General features: G+C 40.3%; 1 protein-coding gene across 3 annotated transcripts; it reads left to right on the forward strand.

Moving 5' to 3' along the window:
* Positions 1–911: 911 nt before the first annotated feature.
* On the forward strand, positions 912–18,207 carry LOC127455996 (zinc finger protein 219-like). 3 transcript variants are annotated; one of them, XM_051724262.1, is made up of 5 exons: positions 912–1,029; positions 8,634–8,724; positions 8,835–10,890; positions 11,127–11,273; positions 13,551–18,207. In XM_051724262.1, exons 3-5 carry the CDS (start codon positions 8,838–8,840, stop codon positions 14,678–14,680), a joined length of 3,330 nt encoding a protein of 1,109 aa, XP_051580222.1. In that variant the 5' UTR covers positions 912–1,029; positions 8,634–8,724; positions 8,835–8,837; the 3' UTR covers positions 14,681–18,207. The 3 variants fall into 3 exon arrangements, with proteins under 3 accessions (XP_051580222.1, XP_051580239.1, XP_051580231.1); XM_051724279.1 differs by lacking the exon at positions 912–1,029 and adding an exon at positions 1,301–1,347; XM_051724271.1 differs by lacking the exon at positions 912–1,029 and adding an exon at positions 5,822–5,956.
* The last annotated feature ends 4,798 nt before the right edge of the window (positions 18,208–23,005 follow it).

The raw sequence follows: 23,005 nt of genomic DNA on the forward strand, positions 1-23,005 counted from the left end.
GCCTTTCCAAATCATATCCAATCAATTGAATTTGCCACAGGTGTACCCCAGTCAAAGTGTAGAAACATCTCAAAGATGATCCAGAGAAATGGGATGCACCTGAGCTAGTGTCATAGCAAAGGATCTGAATACTTATGTCAATGTGATATTTCAGCTTTTAATTTTTAATACATTTGCAAAGTTATCAAAAAACTGGTTTTTGCTTTGTCATTATGGGGTATGGAGTGAAGATTGATGTGAGAAAAAAATATATTTCTAGCATAAGGCTGCAACATAAAATGTAAAAAATGCACAAAAATACTTTCTGAATGCACTGTATATAAACGTCTCAAAGACATCTGCTGAATGTCTAATTGACATCTGAGACATAAACACAATAGGAAATACTTCTTCCAGATGTAAACACACATCAAATAGATGTCTGGGTGAAGAAAGAAAGAACGACTATTTGAGTAGATGTACAATAGCAGTAGTAGTAGGGACGTTGAACCGCACGCGCGCACCTGTGCAGCTCCCACGTGGGACGTCCCGCGCGAGACACAATCACAACTATCTTCGAAAACTGAGGCTAAACTCCACAAGCGCTTTCTGGTGAACATTGAATGTCAGGCTCTTCCCAAACGCTTTTTGGGAAGAAAGACGCTTGTGTGGCATTCAGGGCACTAACATGATTTGTAAGTTCTCGTGTCGGAACTGTTTTGTCTCCGGGGCGCGCGCGGCGTGTCAAAGTCTATCCCGCAAATCTATAGATCGTGTTAAAATGGTGCCTGCGCGATTAGAATGACATTTGCAACCTGCAGCCTCCGCCTCTCTCTCATTCACTCACTCACGACTGCACAATAAATGGATCTTTGGAAGAAAAAAAAGAGGGAGGAGAAGATAGAGAGGGCAGAAGGGAGGGGGGCATCGGCGTATGCTTGTATACAACTACCCCCGATTTCCATTTTTTTCCCTAACTCGTAATGTATTTAATTCAAGTGAAACGTAATCATGACGTGTGTTGTCATTAATCTCCTCGCCGCCTCTCCCGTAAGTACATTCAGCCTTACTTTCATCACAAAATATCGGATTAATTGACAATAATTGACCTAATCTGCTCTTCTTTTTCAACGATTAAACGGATGCACATTGGTCGCGGGTTTGGCAGCATGTAGACAGTTTTAGACACATCGAGAGAGCGATTGTTGTTGCCTTCATAAACAACAAATATCCGACGACGACTTTTTGGGGGGCTGATCCGGGTAATGCAAAGCCACTGACACAGAATGCATGCCGCGGTCATCGCCGTTACACCGCGCATCGTTTCTTCCACATCAGGACATGTTGACTTGCGTCTCGTGTGTCTCTGTAAGTGCACATCATGCATGTTCCCGCACATACAGTACGCACTTGATCACTTTTGTCTCGTGCCGGTCTGTGGAACAGATGCGAGACCCTTTCGTTTGTAAAGGCCATGCATATTTTCTGAGTGTGAAAAAGTGGCCTGAAGTAACAGTAACTCGATGCTCCGATCATGCTTGAACTTTTCGAGTGCCTCACACCGCGTCTGTATCGAACTAGCTCACCATTACTGCACTAACGCACTGCTGAACGAAGTTGAATGCATCGCTGCTTTATTTGTAACTTAATCTCGATGCCAATCCATTGGGACATACATCGTTTGTTTTACACTCGAGAAAAACTGTTGCATCGTTTTGGCACATATTGCAAAGAAAGCGCACTGATTCTGAAGTTGACACGAAAGCTTCGCGATGGACAGAAACACTCGGCGTGTCCTAACGTCACCTCACAGATGCGCGTTCCTCATTTAAACCGCTCGCGCTGCTCAACAAGGTAAAGCCTGCTAGTTTTGCAAACGGCCTTGAAAGCGTAAAGTTTCGTTTTGTGATGACGGTGGCGAGATTGGCACTGGATTGCAAGACGAAGCCCCATGATGGCACTTTTCAGCTGCACCCTGATCGCTTGTCCTTTTCCCCTCCCTTTCTCTTTTGTTGAAAGAAAATCAGGAAGAAAATGGAGCGGGACACGGAGGCGCACAACATCCCGTCTTAAAAACTACACGACTGCGCCGATTTGCTCAAAACGACGCTGTTGCTTCTTTAAACTGCGATTATATGCTGTGGATTAACTGTGCGCGTTCAGCGCGTTTTTACGACGTGCGCGCATTTGTTTATTTATTTCATTAATGTGGCTTTTTAATTGAGATGGCCGCGAGAGAGAAGGCAGCTGAAAATGGTTGCGCGTTACTGACGCACACGAGGAAATTCCTCTCCAGATAAGAGATGGACGGGTCATCTAATGTCCTAAAATACATCTCCCCGTCAAAAGAAACTTTATATATTGCAATACCTTGCGTGTGAAAGGATTTTGGCCATTGGCACGGGGGTATAATATTTTCTCATCATCATTTACTCCCCCTCGTGCCATCCCAGATGTGTGTGACTTTCTTTCTTCAGCAGAACACAAAAGAAGATTTTTAGAAGAATATCTCAATGCAAGTGAATGGTGACCAGAACTTTGAAGCTCCAAAAAGCACATAAAGGCAGCATAAAAGTAATCCATACGACTCCAGTTGTTTAATCCATGCCTTCTGAAGCGATCCAGTCTGTTTTGGGTGAGAACAGACTAAAATGTTGACATCTGCAGTCTCCTTGGTGATCATGATTTCAAGCTCGATTACACTTCCTAGTGCTTGACGCATGCTCTGGATATCGATAGGAAGTATAATCGAGCTTGAAATCTTACAGTTAAAAAGGAGTTGCATTTTGGTCTGTTCTCACCCAAAACCGACTGGATTACTTCGGAATATGTGGATTTGAACACTGGAGTCATATGGATTACTTTTATGCTGCCTTTATGTGCTTTTTGGAGCTTGAAAGTTCTGATCACCATTCACTTGCATTATATGCACCTACAGAGCTGAAATATTCTTCTAAAAATCTTCATTTGTGTTCTGCAAAAGAAAGAAAGCCATGTTTCTGGGATGGCATGAGGGTGAGTAAATGATGAGAGAAGTGTCATTTTTGGGTGAACTATCCCTTTAAGCCACATATAAAAATGTATGAATGAATGAATTGGATTGGCATTAGATGGCACAAAATACCAAAGCAAGTGGCATTTATTTGAAATAAAACTATAGCACAAACACAGTTTTAAAGGGTTTTACATGATAAAATTAAGACAAAGTATTGTGACACTTTTTGGTTCTCATCGGTAGTGGAACATGTCCATAGTTAAAGCGATGAATTACACCTGTACTAAACTCTGCTATGGGACACCTGTGTGAACTTGAGGAGCACTGACCACTAAAAATCTCCTTGACACCAGTTATCTTAAAAATGAAGTTAAATGAAGCTATAAGCATCATTTGTTTGTAGAGCTTTGCTGTTTTGTTATTTAATGCAATGACGTGCAGACATTGTAAGTGTGACTAACATGTCAGAATAATTTTTAAGACCACTTTAAGTTAGGACCTGTGAAACTCTCTCTAATTTAACACTTCACCCTCTTAAAGAATAAGCTTGCATGCAGGAAATACGATTATTCTCCTAGTTATTTAAGTGACAACAGGATGTTTATGCATTTGATAGTGTTTTCTGCCTCATGGCATCACTACATCCCAGAGTCATTCACTCAGATTGTAAAGCATTTATTTGTCTGGATGAATATTGGAAGAATCTGACCCGTTCCAGTATTCATGCAGATATCGTTCATACTCCCTGTGCTTTGATGCCAGAAGGCAGACTTTCTGCTGCACAGCACACTGCCTTTGTGCACTTGTTGCACGTACCAAACACCTTACAGCTCATTTCACTGGTTCAGACGTTGGGTGGTTTAAAATACAAACAAACAAAACATATTCACACCTCTGATTGAGAACGAATTTGATAAGTATGTTATTCTTTAGAAGATCTACATTTACATTTATGCATTTGGCAGACGCTTTTTTAACGTATACATTTTAACTCTTTGTTTTCCTACTGATTTAGGCCACATCCATACTAATCCGTTTTAAGTTTGAAACCTCCTTTTCAGTTTCCTACTGTCATTGTTTTCCAAAGTGTTGGATTCTAGTATGGATGAGAGTGGTAACCGTAGCGAAATGAATTAGTTTGGACATGGCCTTAGTTTGACTGTCATAACAGATTTGTTTTAGGTAGGGATGCGCCAATCGATCGGCCACTGATCGGTATCGGCCGATATTCACTTCCTATGAATCGAACGTAATAATAAACTGACCACCCAAGTCGCTAAACAACACCTAGTGTGACCACGGCGTTCCCATTTACATGCACTGTGCTTGCAGCTTTCTCTTTACTCCCGTATACATGCGGCTCAATCAGTAATCAGCTTTCTCCACAGCAACGTAATTTCCCCATGACGCTTGTGTAAATAACAAACATGGGATCCAAGGAAGACTTGCTGTTTTATTCTCTGTTGCTTCACTTTATTTCCAGATGTTCCAGAGTTGTTGCTGTTTGTTTCCTTAACTTTCTATCGCGACCTGCAGCATAATTGTACTGCAATAGTGGGATTTCCCTCTTACATCAAACTCTGGGATTCCCCCAATGTACTTGAGTGCATATATGTGGACGTGAGGGACAGGAGTCGGTATTTTAAATTGGTGTTTATAAATGGGTATATTTAATAGTGCATGTGCTTTTCCCACTGTATTCCCAAAAATGTTGAATTCTTTCCGCTGGGTTGACTTGTTGATATGATGTATGGCTCCATCCCATGATGTTAGGTATCGGGTCTGTTCAACGCACATGCACGTTCTTCAAAAACCTATAAGAACGTCGCTAATGCGTTAGCTAATGCGGTTCTCCGGGAGAAACCGCTTTCTCTTAATCCCTTAAATGATGTAAAGAGAATGGCGTTCTCGTTTACATTACATTTCAAAATGCCGCTTTCTGCAAAAACCCTGGAATAAACCTTTCTTACGTGCATGTAAACATGGTCACTATCATGTCATCACGGTTGCATATTAAAACTGGCAGAACTTGATTCAGCAGTTAAAAGGGTTAGTTCACCCAAAAATTAAAATTCTCTCACCCTCGTGCCGTCCCAGATGTGTATGACTTTCTTTCTTCTGCTGAACACAAATGAAGATTTTTAGAAGAATATCTCAGCTCTGTAGGTCCTTTCAATGCACGTGAATGGTGACCAGACCTTTGAAGGTTCAAAAGACTCCAGTGGTTAAATCAATGTCTTCAGAAGTGATATAATAGGTGTGAGTGAGAAACAGATCAATATTTAAGCCCTCTTTTACTAAAAATTCTACCCCCTGCCCAGAAGGTGGCGATATGCACAAAGAATGCGAATCGCAAAAAACACAAGAAGAAGAATGTGTAATTGATGGAGAAAGTAGAGATTTATAGTAAAAATGGACTTAAATATTGATCTGTTTCTCACCCAGTCCTTTCATATTGCTTCAGAAGACATAGATTTAACCACTGGAGTCGTGTGGATTACTTTAATCCTGCCTATAACCAACTGGGATCAGAATCGGTCAATCAGATGACAAGAAAATCGGTAATCGGTTTCGGCTGTAAAAATCCTGATCAGAGCATCTCTAGTTTTAGGGTATAACGGGGAGGATCGAAATGTTATGTGCATGCTGATTCTCATTTCAGCATCTTTGAACTAGCTCTTTAAAATCTCAGCAAGTATCTTAGAGATAAACAAATTTGGTTAAAAATAGGAGAACAGGTTGCGGAAATAGAGACATTTGAATATTGACTATAAAAAAAAGGAAGTTTGTGGGGGGGTGGATTGTGCACATTTTGACTAACAGGGAGAATGGGGGGGTGTTAAGAGAGATTAAGTTCAGGCCAAGGTTAGAAACAGGAAATGAATTTCGTCTACGGGGATTTGTTGTATGTCTGCAACAAACCAGACTTCCACACATACACACACGCAGACCCTAGAAAACCCTCCCAGAGATACAAGAAAGGTAAAGTGCAGTTCATGCCTTACACACACACACACACACACACTTCATACACTGAGCAACTGGTATCTCTCTCTTCACTTATCAAAGAAAAAGCTCTTTCATACTAGATTTCGAAGGCCATATGTGTCTAAACTCTCTGTGTATGTATGAACAATCTCTACTTAGCCGTTAGATACATTACATGGCTACACTGTTGGAGGCCCATGCTGTGTGTCCTCGCACCAAAGGCGTGACACATTATTTCAGGTGCTCAAGGCTACAGAATAAGAAATGCAGCAAGGAAAATAGCTCAGTTTTGTGAAAGATGACAGAAGTGCTAGTTCAGTCTCATAGAGATTTTATAAAAGGTTTGAGTTAAATTGGCTTTTATAAGGATGTGTAGTGTAAATGTTATTATTATTGGAAATGCAAACATATTTTAAGTACTTGTGTAATAAATGTTCAATAAAACTGATTAGTGACACTTAGATAATAGAAGAATCAGTCGACCTTTTATGACACTTCCAGCTCACTTGTCAACCCACGTGCCCTTCGGGACTCGTACCTTTGCATTGCAAGTGCAATGTAGAGGTCTACAAGGGCCTTAAAATTAACCGAACCCAAACTGTACCCGAGACCGTGTGACCCAACTCTACCTGACCGGTACCATCAGATTTTAAGCCCAAACCCGACCCGACCTGTACTGTCACATTTTAGGCTGTTTGTTATGTAAGCATCGTAGGCAACATTCGTAACAGTATAGTAACATTAACAGTAAACGTACATTGTTTAACAAGGCAGACTAGCTCCTCAGCACACCAGAGCAGAAAGGAAAAAAGCATTGGTACAGTACATAAAAGTCATTGTTGTAGCGCCTCTAGTGTTTAATTCACTAGTAAACTGCTGCGATACGTACAATGAGCTACGTAAAAATCATTTAGCAAAAATGTAGGTATAGTAACATGTTTCTATGCAACAAGGTAGTTGTTATCATATTGTTTACCGAAAATTCTGACTTTCTGACAGTTGTATAAAATGTATACAAATTATTTTAATAACTAATTGAATTGAGCGAGTATGTTACATACAGTCGTTCCAGTTGGCAGTAGCCTATTTTTCCTCTTTCTTTTGATTGTAAAATATATATTCATTCCATTACATGCAAAGCCTGAATTAGTTATATATTTGGCTGCATGTGTCACATGAAGCCACAAAAAGTGTGTGCATGGATGTTTGTGTGTGTGCTTGTACAGGGAGTGTTACATGTGGCCATTCAGACAAAGGTGTTTAGCATGCATGAATCATCCAGTGACTAGGTGCCATATTGAGTGAGTGAGTGAGTGTGTGTGTGTGTGTGTGTACATGCATTATTTGCGCATGCTGTTTTATCACTCGCTGCCTTCATGTCTCACCTCCCCCCTCTGTCTAGCACCTTATCACTCTCTCCATCTATCCAAATTTGGAGAAGCTTTAGTGGTGTGACAGGGTTGGTCGGACATGAACGCATCTGTCAAGGCGGAACAGTGCATTGCCATGACGATATTCATATGATAATAATGCCAGCAGACCAAACTGATAGCTCGATCCTCTATTGCAGTGCAGAACACTCTGTCCCCCTTCTTGAAATATTTACTCATCAAATATGCTTCATTCAGAGCATATTTGTGTTCTTTATGCTATTTCTTTCCACTATCCTCCCTCCCAACCCATTCTTCTTTTTTCTCGCCTGTCTGTCTGTCTGCCTCTTCTCTTTCTTTTCTCTTCGCCATGTTGGCAGGCCCCAATCTACCAGCTGATATCAGCATTCCCTGGCACTGTGCCAACTGGCACCGCTGCAGTGAGACAGAGAACGATAGAATGAAAGAAAATCAGTGAAGAACAGAGGGAGGAGGACATGAGGGAGAAAAGAGGGGGGTGGAATAAGAATCTATGGAGGAGAGACGATAGAGGGGAAACGAGTGACAATAATGGTGGGATTAAGAAAGAAAGAAAGAAGGGGAGGGGGGCAGTATGATTGATACAGTCTGATATCCTTGTGAGTCACGGCAGAGCTAAAATGTCAACTGGCTCTTTTAGCCTCTATTTCGTCCAAGTCTTATGTCACAGATACACATGCTTTCACACACACTGATACACTAACACGTGATTGTGTACATAAATCCAAATGCAGACATAGGCACACAGTTCAGTCTGTTCACAGAAGTAAATACAGAAAAAGCCACATAAACGCCCACACAAACACAAGCTTGGTGACACATATTCAAGAATACAGACGCCCTTACAGATGTTCAGCAGATTGTCTTGCCATAATCATCAATGAAATCCTTTTTACTGTCATTTCTAAAAGAAGCATGTGCCTGGGCTTGTCTTCCCACAACCTGTAGACTTGCGCAATGTATGCATGTGTGCATTAATGGGATTGTTTATCTCTGTCAATGGATTATGTGTTTGGGGAGTGAGGCATGGGATAAAGGTGTTGGGGTCAGTTCTATCTATGTCTGTGTTTTAAGGTGTATGCATGTTGTTATTCTGATTTAAGCAGTTACTGTAAGTGTATGTGCAGGAAGGGTGTGTGGGGAAGTCTAAACATCTCGCGCCCATCCTGTTTGGGAAAGTCTGTGTCCTGCTCTGCCCTTCGACCCCGTACACAGGAACAAACGCGTGTGTGCTAATTTTTATTCTGGGTTGTGCTTGACAGGGGACTGTTGGAGGTGGTCAGGCAGATTGCCACCAAAAGAACGCACCCTCTCTCAGTCACGGAAGTGAAGCATGCCATAGACACATCACTGGTGAGTTCACACAGTCTAAAGATGGGAGGCATTATGTACATTTTACTTATATGGGTTTATCTATCTTTTTATCTAATCACTTTCTCTATTTTCCTTACTTTCTCTCTCAGACTATGGATTCCCCACCAGAATGTATGCTGGCTCTTTCCTGTGAGCCCCCAATGTCTCCTCCTTCAATGCCCTCCCTGGACCACAGTCCCCAAGGCCTACTCCAGAGTCCTCAATCTACCCCATCCAGCCCTCAAACTGAACTCTATGGCCCGGTGTCACCCTGCCCCCTTCCTGGTGCCAGCCTACAAGATGAGGAAGAGGATGATGAGTTGTCAACACCCCCATCACCCACCCTAGCTGTGGCGCTGTTTCCTGGTGAATTGGAACTTCGCAGTCCCTCATCAGAAGGCAGCCCTCCGACCACACTATTAGCACCTTTCCCTGGCTTTGGAGTTCTGGAGCAGGCAATATCCTCTGGTCAGAGTACCACCTGCAGTGATGAACTGGATCTTCAGCTTTTCAACAATGAAGGGATGGCTATGCCAGGAGGGACCACCTCTGGGCCTGCCCTAAGGTTCCCATGCCATGTGTGTGGAAAGAGGTTTCGCTTCCAGAGTATTCTTTCTCTGCATGCTCGAGCTCACAGTTTAGACAGGGACCGTCGGGTTTCAGCTCTTTACCGAACTACACATGACAAACTGAACCATGTGAGTGATAGTTTAATCCAGAATCTCAACAGCAAAGAGCCTGGTCTGAAACAGAGTCCATTAGCTGGGCTATTACAAAAGAATATAGATGAAGACATGGTTCCAGAGGAACCTCTTCACACTGCTAGCAGCCCTCAGTTCCTCTTTGAAGGAACCACAGCACTAACTCCACCCCTAACAGAGGAATCACCAATTTCTACTTCCTTCTCTCCACTTGGCCATGCCCACTTGGAGGACACTACCCCCTCCACAGCTGCTTCTGCCTTCCGGTGCCATGCTTGTAAGGGTAAGTTCCGCACAGCATCAGAGCTGGCACGTCACGTGCGGATCCTCCACAACCCCTACAAATGTACGATGTGCCCCTTCTCTGCCAGTAAGGAAGAAAGTCTGGCTTCCCATCTGCAGGAGAGCCACCCACCTGAAGATCCTGCAGCAGCAACTGTTTTCCCTTCTCACCCTGTAACTGCACCGCCAGAAACGCCTCTCTCACAAACACCGGTCGTTCCAGCTTTCCGCTGTGAGACATGCGGCCAGCGTTTCACTCAATCCTGGTTTCTGAAGGGGCACATGCGGAAGCACAAGGACTCATTGGACCACAAGTGCCAGGTCTGTGGCCGCGGCTTCAAGGAACCCTGGTTTCTTAAGAACCACATGAAGGTACATCTCAATAAGCTAGGCCTCAAGGCTGGCTTGGGAAATCTGGGGCCTTCTGGATCTGATCAATCCAAAGGTCCTGCAAGCACACAAGTGCTGGGGGCCCTGTATTCCAACTTACTTCTGGCTCGCAGTATGGCAGGTGGTGGAGGCACAGGAAGTCGCACAGAAAGGTCAGATGGTGGTGTTGCAGGCTCGAGTAAATCATCTATATTGGGCTATCTGGGATTACCCAAAGACAACAGCAATGGAAGTTGCATGGAGCGCCTTCAGGCAGTGGCACAGGTTGCAGAAATGGGTAATGGAGTAGGAGGAGGAGGAAGGGGAGGTGAGACAGCAGAAGGCGCAGACCAGGCAGCAATGTGGCAGCTGGTTGCTCGCAGTCTGGCAGCAGCACATCAAAACCAACAGCAGCAGCGATCCCACTCGCACCATCAGCTTTCTTCTTCACGAGGCACAGTCGCTGGAGAAGCCAAACAAATGAGGACCTACCTAGGTGGACTGGGTTCTAGAGATGAACTGGAGGCCTCTAGTGCACCCTGGGAGTGTCCAGATTGCGGAAAGATGTTCCGAAGCCTTCAGCAGGTGGTTGCTCATGCCCGTGTCCATGTCCAGAAACCACAGAAAGGTCAAAGTGCTCGAGGGGAAACATCAAGAGAGGAGGATATTATAAATCAAGTCAGTGAGGCTCAGGTAACAGGAGGAGTGGGGCACAGAGTTAGTGACAATGAAGACAGGAGGCAGGAATTAAAGCAACTCCCATCAGGAGTGGGGACAGCTGGAAGCTTCCATTCTGTCTTGTCACATCTCTCTGGTAAGGATCAACCAGCATAATCAAAAAGAGCTGACTTTATTAGGACAATATTTCTGATCTGGTACAATCCTTCACATGCTTTTACACTGCATGAATTTTTTTTTTTTTTTTGTAAAGAGTTCACTGCTGTTAGTTTTGTAGCATGTCCTCCCTATGTTTCATAGAGGCAGGATTGTTCTCAGATATGTCAAACAGTGTAGCAACTGATTTTTATTCATTATACCTATTATCCACAGGTCAGAATGGTCTGAGGGGACAATCCTCTTCAGGTTCTTCAGCTCCTAGAGAGCGCATTCGGGGAACAGGGATGAAGGATTGCCACTACTGTGGTAAAGTCTTCCGGTCTTCCCATCACCTTAAAGTGCACCTTCGTGTTCACACCGGTAAGGCCAACAAACATACACCAGAAGAACAGAACATCTGCACATACAGACACCACAGACACCTGCATTTTTGTGTTATCTTAGATGTTATATATTGCATTCTATGTCCATTTGTGTGAAGTATTTTAGCTTTACACTGTGTATGTGACATCTCAGAGAAATTATTATGATGATTACTATTGCTGTGGTGGGGTATTATTATTAAATTATGACTGTTATTTATATTCATTATATTTCTTATCATACCCCTATATGATAATTCTTCTGGTTTAGCTTGATTGAAGCCATTTGCTGCCTATCTGGTTCTTCTACAAAATGTCCTCTACAAAAAAGAGCTCTCACGGTTGATGAGAGATGGAATGCCCCAATTTAGCTGTATTGCACTGGGAACCACACCTGATGTTACATATGGTGACAAACACTGCCATCTATCTATTACTCTGTGTAACTGCAACATTTGCACATGCAATGGCCTCAAAGAGTGACTAACAAATTACAGCTGCAAACAGGTTATGCTAGACCTTTTCTCAGAAGAGTTAGCTTTTCTTAGCCATTATTTCAATGACTTTTAACCAGCTGTTTTTAGTGGATGTATGACGTCAGATCGCCTTAAGTTCCTAGCAGCCCTAGCAGAGTAAATTCTGCTGAATTCTGACATCATTTACTCCCTCATGTTGTTTGAAACTATGTGATTTTCTATTTTCTGTGGAACACAAAAGGAGATGTTCTGAAGAATGTTTAAGCTGCTCTTTTCCTTACAATGAAAAGCCTTGTGCACTATTAATTTCATTGCACAAGTGCAAATGAAAATATTTCAGCAAATAACAACTGAAATAATTTTGGCCTATTCCTCACACAAATATGGTTTTAGAAGAATTGCAATATAGTGCACCATTTATCTGTACTACTTGTATGGTACTTTGATGTGTACTCGATGTGTGTGTGTTGCAGCGATTACATTTTGTAATGCTTTTTTGTTTATTAATTATTTAATAAAAACAAATACTGGATCCAAGTGTGAGTTTAAAGTATTTTCCTTTACCCTATCAATGGCAACTTTTTCCAACAACAATTTGTAAAAAAAAAAAAATATATATATATATATATATATATATATATATATATATATATATATATATATATATATATATATATATATATATATATATTAGAAAAAGTTGCCATTGATAGGGTAATGGAAAAACTTTAAACTCACTGGATATTTGTTTTTATTAAATAATTTCAAGCAACACAACAATAAAGCATTACAAAACTGAATCTAGAACCATGTAAAAACAATATACACATATACCAACAACAAATTTAGAGAACAAATTAACACAGCTTACACTCCTGGATGGTTGCAGGCTGGTGCTTAGAAGTGCTTAGAAGTTCAATGTTTTGCTTAATTAATTATTTCATATACACAGCCACACTTCAACAGGTAGCCTCTCTCTCTCTCTATATATATACAGTATATATGTTACACTGGACACTGCTATTTAAATAAATGTAAGGGACATTGCAGTGTGCAGGAAATTTTTCTCTGTTTTATTAATATTGTAGGACTCATAATTCTAAAATCCTCTTTGAAACAACAACTAAAGTTTAGTTTAAAATTACTTTCTTTTATGAACGTAAAACTTCCCCAAGAAAAAAACTATTCAGTTCAAACTGAAAATGAGTAATCCCATCTCTAGAAAACTGAATACCAATTAAACACATCACACTTGGGTTACTCTATATACACAAGAAAAACAAGTGATCCATCGTTTAAAATCAGTATATAATCCACACTTGATATCGTCTCATCGACATTATTTTTTTCCGGCATGAAACTCCAGTCTGCTGTGATTGGTTAAGAGGATTAGCAGCATGGACTGTTGAGCATAGATCGCTGCAGAGCCAGCATCTGTGTGGACTTCGTTGAAGGGCACAAATGAGGGGCTCGTGCACAACCTTTTGAACCCTAACATGACAACTGGGGCACTCTACGGTCTCATGCCATTTGAGACAGCACAAAAATGTATAGTGCTATGGGTCCCAAGGACCAAGATTATGAAACAGTGCTCTATGTGTCCAGATACTTTTTGGGGCCACTGTAATTACTTTCCACAGCCATTTTTTCTAATGACCTCTTTTACCTAACAATGCAATGTCATTCTTTGCCAAATGTCTGCTATTAAAATTACATTTTAGTTTGATACTAATGTATAGGAAAAAAATGTACCCTAAAAATCTGTATACTTAACAAGTGCCATATATACCTTCTCTTAGGGGAGAGACCATACAAATGCCCCCACTGTGATTATGCTGGCACCCAGTCTGGCTCTCTCAAGTACCACCTACAGCGTCATCATCGTGAGCAAAGGAATGCTATGGCAACATCCCCCAACTCCCCTTCACCTGGCCTCCCCTGTTTGACTGGCTCTCCTCGTGAAGGGGCCAAAAAACAGCGTCGGCTCCCCTCCATGTCCCACTCTTCTTTTGGGAGGCTTCCTAGAGAGGCTTCTTCTTCCAGGAACGGTCAGTCATGGGCTGCAGGCCTTTCAGAGAAGGATGGCTCTTCGTCTGGACATCAGAGAGAAGCAGACTTGGAGAGTCAGTATCACAGCTTGTCAGGGATGATGGGAGCACTCTTCCCTGGTGGTCTGAAAGCAAATTGGACAGGGGAGGCCCCACCTCCCAAAATGCCCAAAGTGTCCCGACGGAAACCTCTTACCACAAGTCGCATGGTGTGTGTAAATGGGTACACTTCAAGTGGGATCACTTCCAGTGGTTCTCAGGAAGGAGGCTTTGAACCACTTGACCTTTCCCGTCGCCCTTTACAAGATGAGGGTCCAGTAACTAGTCCTGGAGGTGGGCCATTAGCGGGCTCTAAAGGAGGGAATGACATCCTTAATCAATGTGTTTTCTGTCCCTTCCGAACCTCTTCTGTTGAGCTGATGGCCATGCACCTTCAGGTTAATCATACCAGCAAGTCTCGCCGCAAGAGGGGCACCCCTGTCAGTTCTGCCAACCGTTCTCCAAGACTGACCCTGCCTGGGCCAGACCGTGACCCACTGGCATTGTGGAAGTTCCTCAGTGTAGAGGATGGAATAATGTCCCCTGAGGATTGGGTCTCATCCAAGGCAAGAGCTGAGAATGGAGTCAGCCCAGAGAACAGGGAAACAGAAAACAACTTTGAACTGGTCCAAGGACTGGTGGGAACCACAGAAAAGAGGATTAAAATGAGAGAGGACCTGGATGAGGAAGATGAGGAGATGGACGAGGAGGAGAATGACCTGGAAGCAAATGGAAGCTTTGGAAATTTACCCCAGCGTCAGAGCGGAAGTGCTTACTTACTTTCACCAGACCTCGCGGCCGAGGATCTGCCTAAGGAGGAGGATGGTATCATGGGGAAATAACACTTAATGAGGGAATGGATGTGTTCGGAGCTGGAGGAAAGGAAGAATAAAAAAACGTAGAGAAATATTTGGGAGTTGTCCAGGGTCCCTCATATCATTCCAACCAAGGGCAAAACAGTTGCAATGCTAACATACTGAACAGTATGTCATAATAACCTTCAAAAGTATTTAAAGTACAGCCTTTCCCATCATACATACTTTAGTCCCCCTTGGTTAGTGATCAATTACCTCTACATTCACAAAGACTCGCAATCACACAGAGATATCAAATATCGTATGCTAGTCTAAAGGCGTGGACACATTTACTTTTGCACGGTGTAGAGGTCACTGCCAAACTAAGCAATTTCCTATTGCTCAGTGATGGAAATTCACGTGTAAAAGTTCACCAAACTTGAACTTCGTGTAGGCAAATTCTTCGCCAACAGAAAATTCCAGATATTGTGGATTCCCATTGAGATGACTTTGTACTTCACCTGTAGATTTTCGCTGTGCAAAGGTAAATGTGACCGTACCTTAAGCGTGCATGTGAAAGAGTATTGGGGCCTTTTTGATCACTGTCATCTTTCTCCTGTCTTGTCAGTGATCGCAATTGCCAAGTTCTATTTCAGTTGAAATTCCCTGTTACTCTCGCCCTCTTTTCCAAATGAACCTGGAATGTCAATCCGGAGAGAACAAAGAAGCAAAAAAGAGACACTATCCTTACACTATCACTACAATATATTAATGCTGAGAGAAAAGGGAACAGAATGCTGAATGGAGAAAAGGGCCACTTATTATGCTGGTAAGAGGGTTTGTCCTACTTTCATGTGAACGTCATCTTATAGCACTTCTTCGGTAAACCAAAGGAGTGACCACACTTCTTACCATGCACCTGCCAGACTTTGAACAGAATGCTGTGATAACTGAATGGTACTTCACCTCTAACAAAAACTGGACAGAGTAAAGATTATATTACCAGATATTCACACTGCCAGTCTGTAACAATGGGTCTTCTTCAGATATTATATGAAACAGAGAGTCTGCCTCTTCTATATGCTATTTCTCTCAGTGCCTGTTGATGTAAATGGTTTTTAGCAGATTCATACAACACAGGAATATAGTTACAGTAAATATATACAGTATATATGCGTATAGTTGTACTAGATCGTAGAGTTCTGTAACACAATGGTGGCAGTTTGTGACTATGTCTGCTGTGAATGAAACGATGGTAGAACAGCTGGCCATTTGACGGAGGCTGTACGTAAGTGTTTACATTACAAATACCACCAGGATTTTCAGGTGGAAACCGGACCACCTTTACATTGGAAAGTAAATTTCAGGGTTTGAAACAAATCACAATCTACAAAAGGAGACTCAGCAATATATCATTCCTATTCCTGTTAAATCTGTGACTCTCAAACGATCAGAGAGAGGGTGGAAAGTTGGTCTCTGCTAAAAAGAAAGAAAGAAAAATATTCAGTATATGTCATTTTTTTGTAGATAAGTAGACCTTTTTAAATCTAACAAATTAAAATAAAATAAAAAAACACTAACAAATTCAGACATCCCAGTAGAAAATATGTAGCTTTTGTAAAGAAAAGTGATCAAAAAAAGAAATAAAAAACTATATGTTCTCCTTTTAAGAAGTGTTAATGGAAAAGGCATATGGAGAATAGTAATAAGTATTATAATAATTATGAAAGAAGACTGCTTTAGAATGTCTTAAGAGCACTGTGCAAAGTTTCTTTTCTTCCCAAACTAGCTTTGGTTTTGTCTTTAAATGTAGACCAAATGTACTTTTTTTCCGGTTCAATTTACTATCCCTTGAACAATGTGTATATTCTTTAATCAACAAATCAATCAATGTTGTCTGAGGATCTTACAATTTCAGTGATTGAAAATATATTTATAAGTTAATGCTGAGATCATGTCCAAGACGTGTCACAATATCAGCATTGTCAGTTTGACTGAACTGCTTGCCAAATTTTATTTCATGTAATCGTGTTGCATTTTTATGTGGAATTTCAATTGGCACATAATAGAAAGGTTGATCTACTCGTCCTTGTCTGTCTACAGTGGAGTACGAATGTCTGAGACCACTAGAGAAAATGCTTCGGTAAGATTTGGAATCATATTATCAGCATAACAATTTGAGTGAAATGTTTAATTGAAAAATGAATTGCAGAATGTCTTGGTCTTTGGTATATTCCTCTTCCTGAGTTGGTACACACTCCACAAGTGCAAAACCTGATGATCCCTGTTATCCAAGCATCATTTCACAAAGATCATCTTTGTGTGCTTCTGTGAAAGCAAGGAAATCTGACCTGTTGTACAAAGTAGTACATTTGCCATTTTTTTGTTTACATTTTTTTTTTAGGTTTAAAAATTAAAAGGATTTTCAATGTGGTCTCAGACTTTTGGATCCCAATCATTTCCATCCCATTTGTATCATTAGACAATATTGGGTAGGCGGCACTTTCGTCCAGTTATTGGCAGAGGCTGGCCTTACTTTGCTGAACATGCATTATTGTGTTCTTGTTTTGTATGTAAAATACATTATGAATTTGTTAGCCCCTGATGTGGTGTTCGTTTAAGATAACAGTCAAGCCACTGTGCCTTCTGTCCTGAGCACTTCCTCAAGAATTTTGTAAGCTCACCAAAAGCACTTAGCCCCTACTGTATCTCTTTGTGTTCTTTGGTAAACTGTTGTCTTTACTCTCTGTCTCTGATTCTCCGTTTTGTTGAGATGTCAGATGTGGGGGTCATTTTCATTTCATTCTAACTACCGTCATTCCATCATTCGTGTCCAGCTTTTTACCTTCCCTTTAGCTTATGTACCACAGAAAGCTTACACACTATCTAGCTGTGAGGCCTTTTTAGAAGTTATTTTAATTTCTATGATGTTCTTTGATGCCGATGAGATGAAATCAAGCTCTTCTGCTCATAATTATTATTACCATTGTTCTTTTTGATTTATGGAAAAATGACAAAAAAACAAACAAAAAAACAGTGAACAGAAGAAAAAAAAAACATAAACAAAATGTGTTTCTTGAATGTTGTACAGATAGAAATAGACATGTTGTGTTTCTAACAAGAGATCAAACCACAGTACCTTCTCTCCATCACTCCCTACATAGCGATACATCTGCATCAGTGTAGATGCGACTCTTTAGGATGGTCTAACTGTGTACAGGGATCAGGGCAATAGTTTGTTTATTTGTGTTTATTTGTATGTGTCTGTGCATTGATGTTGTTTTGTTGAAATATACTGACACTGTGAAATAAGTACCACTTGCATAAAAGTATTTCCAAACAGCGATGTGCTGTTCACATTTGTTTTTCTTCTAAGATTTGTGCATCATGCATTTTGTTCCTCCACATTTTTCCAGTGAAAGGGGAAAGACGGAGGGAAGGTCTGGGTTTGATCTTTTCAGTAGCTGACTGCTATTGATGTCAGGGGAAGCTGATCTAACATAGTAGTAACTAATATGAAATTGTGGATTGAGAAATAAAACACTAGAGAAGAATAAATAAAACACAAAACAATGTTTCTTTTAGTGCAATATTGTGTGTGTGTGTGTGTGTGTGTGTGTGTGTGTGTGTGTGTGTTCCTGCTATATTTCATTCTTGTTTGCGTATTTTACGAAAACATGTACTTGGGGATACATTTTCACCACATTGATATTTCCACTTAAAGTATGAAGTGTGCACATTTTCAGATGTGTAAATACTTTTTACTATTCTACAGCTTAAAGGGATAGTTCACCCAAAAATGATCATTCTCTCATGATTGACTCACCTTTAAACCATCCCAGATGTGTAGGACTTTCCTTCTTCAGCAGAACTGAAGTGAAGATTTTTAGAAGCACATTTCAGCTCTGTTTGTCCATACAATGAAAGCGAATGGGTGCCATCAGGCCGCTGGCTGTTTGACGGTCCAAAAGTCACATTTAGGCAGCATAAAAGTAATCCACATGACTCCAATCGATCAGTTAATGTCTATAATACACATTATTAAACGCTGTGCCCAAATACACATTGTACGGGTGAGTGTAATGTTGCAGAAATTTTATAGATGTAAATTGTTGCCTTAGAACCCACCAGTCAATAGAAACAATTATGTCACAGTAAATTCAGGACAGTAATATTGCTCATATCACACAAATAAAAGATTAATAAAATGAAAAATAAAAAAGCTGAGCATGTTTATGTGCATTAAATAATACAATGAGCCATAGTGCCAGAAGAGCTTGTTTTGGCATACAACAAAAAGAAAAAGAAAGATTGCAATTTACTAGTTATACTACGTCACTCTTTCTACAGTTCAGAACATCTGGAATGGACAGCAGCAATGAACTAATCTGACCACCAAAGACAATCTTAACCGAATGCACAAGGCAAATGTAACGTAGGCATGGCAGTCTGCATTCCTTAATATACATGTTTGAAACAGACACTGCGCCCTAACATTACAACTATAAAACAGACATAACACAAGAAGGACATGATTGCCAGTCATAATCTGCCCCTGATTGGTCATCAGGGCACCCATCTGCAGAAACATAAATCGGCGCCTGTGCCTGTTATATAGTTATAGTCTTCTGATTCCATACGATAGCTTTCAAATATAGTGCAGATGTGATGCCATGATGTTTGATTACAAGACACTCGAGAACCAATCTATATCATCATGACGACCATATTTGAGAGCCACAGCAGAGGTTAAGTCATCAGTAAAAAAATAAATTAAAAAAAAGGCAATGCTTAGGGGCCATTTAGGCCGAACGCAGTCTTGCGCTAAAATCAATAAAGGCAGTGCAAGGCATATAACAGAACGCAGGAGTCTCGAGATGGTCGCTATAATGTGGTTCTCGCTCTCGGTGGGGCGTGTGGTGAGTTGTGCGCAGATGCCGTGGAGAATAGCGTGAGGCCTCCACACGCACTAAGTCTCCGCGTTAACGCCCTCAACAAGCCACACGATAAGCTGCGTGGATTGATGGTCTCAGACGCGGAGGCAACTGGGATTCATCCCCCGCCACCTGGATTGAGGCGAGTCACTACGTCACAACGAGGACTTAGAGCGCATTGGGAATTGGGCATTCCAAATTGGGGAGAAAAGGGGAGAATTTTTTTTTTTTATTTATTACTAGTTGAACTTCCAGTTTCACATATCAGCAAATCACTTCTAACCAGTAAAAATGACATTTTTGATATCAATAATTACATGGTTACTAATGCAACTGTCCATTCTTGAGATCAAAAAAATGAAATAGAACTAGTAAAAATGTTAATGTTCGATAAAAATAATTTGGTTTTCACTGGTGGCAATGTTAATTTCAGATAACAGCAATGTGATTGTAATTAGTTTTTAAATCTCTTTAATTACTTTCCAGGTTTATTTTTTAGAACTGTATGTGTTTTTGCAGGGTTCCCACTCTTTTCAAGGCACAATTTTCCAGGACATTTTCTGTGCCCAACAGGTGTAATATTTAAGCAAAAAACACACAAGCGTTCATGATGTATGTTGTGGTTATTGAAAGGTTATTTGTGCTGAATTCATTACACACATTCATTTTGAAGCGCACAGCACATGCAGATTATATATCTATTTAATTAAATCACAGCCTTTTGCAGTTTAATAATCACACTAGGATATTTTGCAATTTTAATTTTATTACATGTGCATTCATACATTCTTTTTCGTCCCAAATATTTTATAGCTAATGGCATTTTCATGATGGATTCAGTGATTCCATCCCTGTTTTTCACATCACAGAAATCATAGAGCCATAAATGTGGTAACCACTGCATAAGCCGACTTGGATCGTTTATTTTTAATTGAAAATTAATTCACAAAATCAGCAGTCTGACCATCGACCGTTGTCTATGGTTTACTTTACAACTCAAATGTTTTTGTAGTTAATACAACAGCAATGTTAGAACTGTTTCATTGGAGCAAAGCAGAGATGACAGCAGACAGTCATGACAGTCAACTGTTGACATAGTTTCACAATGTGCAGCCACCGTCAGTGACAAAGCTATACGAATCTGTGTATTTGACAATCAAATCCAGAGTCCCGATTGTTACCATGTTTTGTGCATGTAACAAAAACAATGTTAGACACACAGCCAAACAGTTTTATTATACATAAATATTTTCCAGGACATGTAGGTATTTTTCTCATTCTCCGTGACTTTTACATGATAGGACACCTGCATTGCAAAATTCAAGCTTTTCCAGGTTTTCCAGGATGAATGGTAACCCCGCTTTGGGACAATCTTTGTACTAAGTTTGATTATTCTGCTAGTGCTCATTTTGTCAGTGTTTTTGCTTCCGTATGTACTGTGGGGTGATGCTGCCATTACAGTGGTAGAAGTTATAGTTGTCTCTAGCAGCTGCAGTAACAGTAGTTTGCTGGCAGAGGGCAGCAGGACCAACAGTATTTCTATTCCCTGCAGGAGTTATTGACCATGAGCAAGTAGGCAGATCACTGTTAAAGGGATAGTTCACCCAAAAATGAAAATTCTCTCATCATTTACTCACCCTTATGCCATCCCAAATGTGCATGACTTACTTTCTTCTGCTGAACACAAACAAAACAAAATTATGTTTAGACAAATATTTCAGCTCTGTAGTGGTAGTTCAATGCAAGTGGATGGTGGCTAGAACTTTGAAGCTTCAAAAATAACATAAAGGCAGCATAAAAGTAATCCATACAGTGATTTATTGTCTTTAGAAGTGATATCATAGCAGTAGGTGAGAAACAGATCAATATTTACTCAACAGATCAATATCAGCTCTTCTATGCACATTCACAAGAGTTCTTCTTCTTCTGTTTTTTGATGATTTGCATTCTTTGTGCATATTTCCAACTACTGGGCTGTTATGCAAATGTGGGGATGGGGACAATAAACCAGCCGCATAAACCAGCTAAATAAGTCTTATTTTCTGGCAAGTTTTATAGTTATTCTTCATTAATATTATAAAATATGTTTACAAACTAAACTGCACAGTAAAAATCCTCAAGTAAACTGAATTATTACAAATAGCCTAACAATTTGCTTCCACCATGATTCTTAAATCTACACGTCCCCAACTAGGAAAGTCGGGGCTAGAAGAAAATCCCAACTTTCCCACTCCCACACGACCAAAAGTGAGTAGTAACACACTGCGTTTACTCTGTTACATTTACTTGAGTACTACTTGAGTATTACATTTACTTTGGAGAAAATGTCATTTTATGAGTAGGTTTAATGTGGGTAATTTTTACTCTTAAGAAATTTTAAAGAAAGAAATGGGGGACGTTACTGTCACTACATTACTGGTTTTAATTCAATAAACAGGTGGGTAGAGTAGCCGAAAACTGTACTCAAGTAAAAGTACAATTACTTTAAAAAATAATTACATAAGTAGAAGTAAAAGTATTAACATAAATAATTACTTGAGTAAGAAAGTGTACAATTAAAAGAGTACTTAAGTAGTGAGTAACTCGTTATTTTCACAAATGACATAATGGACGTTAACATATTTTGTGTTCCACAGAATACAGAAGGTCACACGGGTTTGGAACAACACGAGGGTAGGGAAATGATGACAGAATGTTAAATTATGTCTGAGCTATCACTTTAAAGGGATAGTTCACCCAAAAATGAAATTTCTCTCATCATTTACTCAACCTCATGCCATCTCAGATGTGTATGACTTCCTTTCTTCTGCAGAACACAAATTATGATTTTTAGAAGAATATTTCAGCTCTGTAGTTCAGTACAGTGCAAGTGAATGGGTGCCAAAATTGTGATGCTCCAAAAAGCACAAAAAGGCAGCATAAAAGTAATCTATACGACTCCAGTAGTTAAATCCATGTCTTCAAAAGTGATATGATAGGTGTGGTGAGAAACAGATCAATATTTTAATTTTTTGCTAGACAGGACAGGGAGAAGACTGTCTAGCAAAAAATGACAAATATTGATCTGTGAATCACCAAAAACACAAGAAGAAGAATGTGAAAGTGATTTGTTTCTGTTTCTCATCCGCACATTCTCATATCACATCGCTTCTGAAGGTATTGATTTAGCCACTGGAGTCTTATTGATTACTTTTAAGCTGACTTATTTTTATTTTTTATTATTATTTTTTTAGCTTTAAACTGTCGGCACCCATTCACTTGCATTGAAATTCTTCTAAAAATCTTAATTTAAGTTCAGCAGGTGAAAGAAAGTCATACACATCTGTCATGAGGGTGAATAAATGATGAGAGAATTTTCATTTTTGGGTGAACTATCCCTTTAAGGGCTCTTCTCAGGTCTGCATGAACTTGTCAATCAGAATAAAGGTTTGGAAACCTT

Source organism: Myxocyprinus asiaticus, chromosome 2, assembly GCF_019703515.2.
Source record: "Myxocyprinus asiaticus isolate MX2 ecotype Aquarium Trade chromosome 2, UBuf_Myxa_2, whole genome shotgun sequence".
In the NCBI taxonomy this organism is placed as follows: Eukaryota; Metazoa; Chordata; class Actinopteri; order Cypriniformes; family Catostomidae; genus Myxocyprinus; species Myxocyprinus asiaticus.

Coding starts and splice junctions, on each gene's coding strand:
- LOC127455996 (XM_051724262.1), top strand. CDS start 8,838: ATGGATTCCCCACCAGAATGTATGCTGGCTCTTTCCTGTGAGCCCCCA. Junction 10,891..11,126: donor TGTCTTGTCACATCTCTCTG/GTAAGGATCAAC, acceptor TATTATCCACAG/GTCAGAATGGTCTGAGGGGA. Junction 11,274..13,550: donor GCACCTTCGTGTTCACACCG/GTAAGGCCAACA, acceptor ACCTTCTCTTAG/GGGAGAGACCATACAAATGC.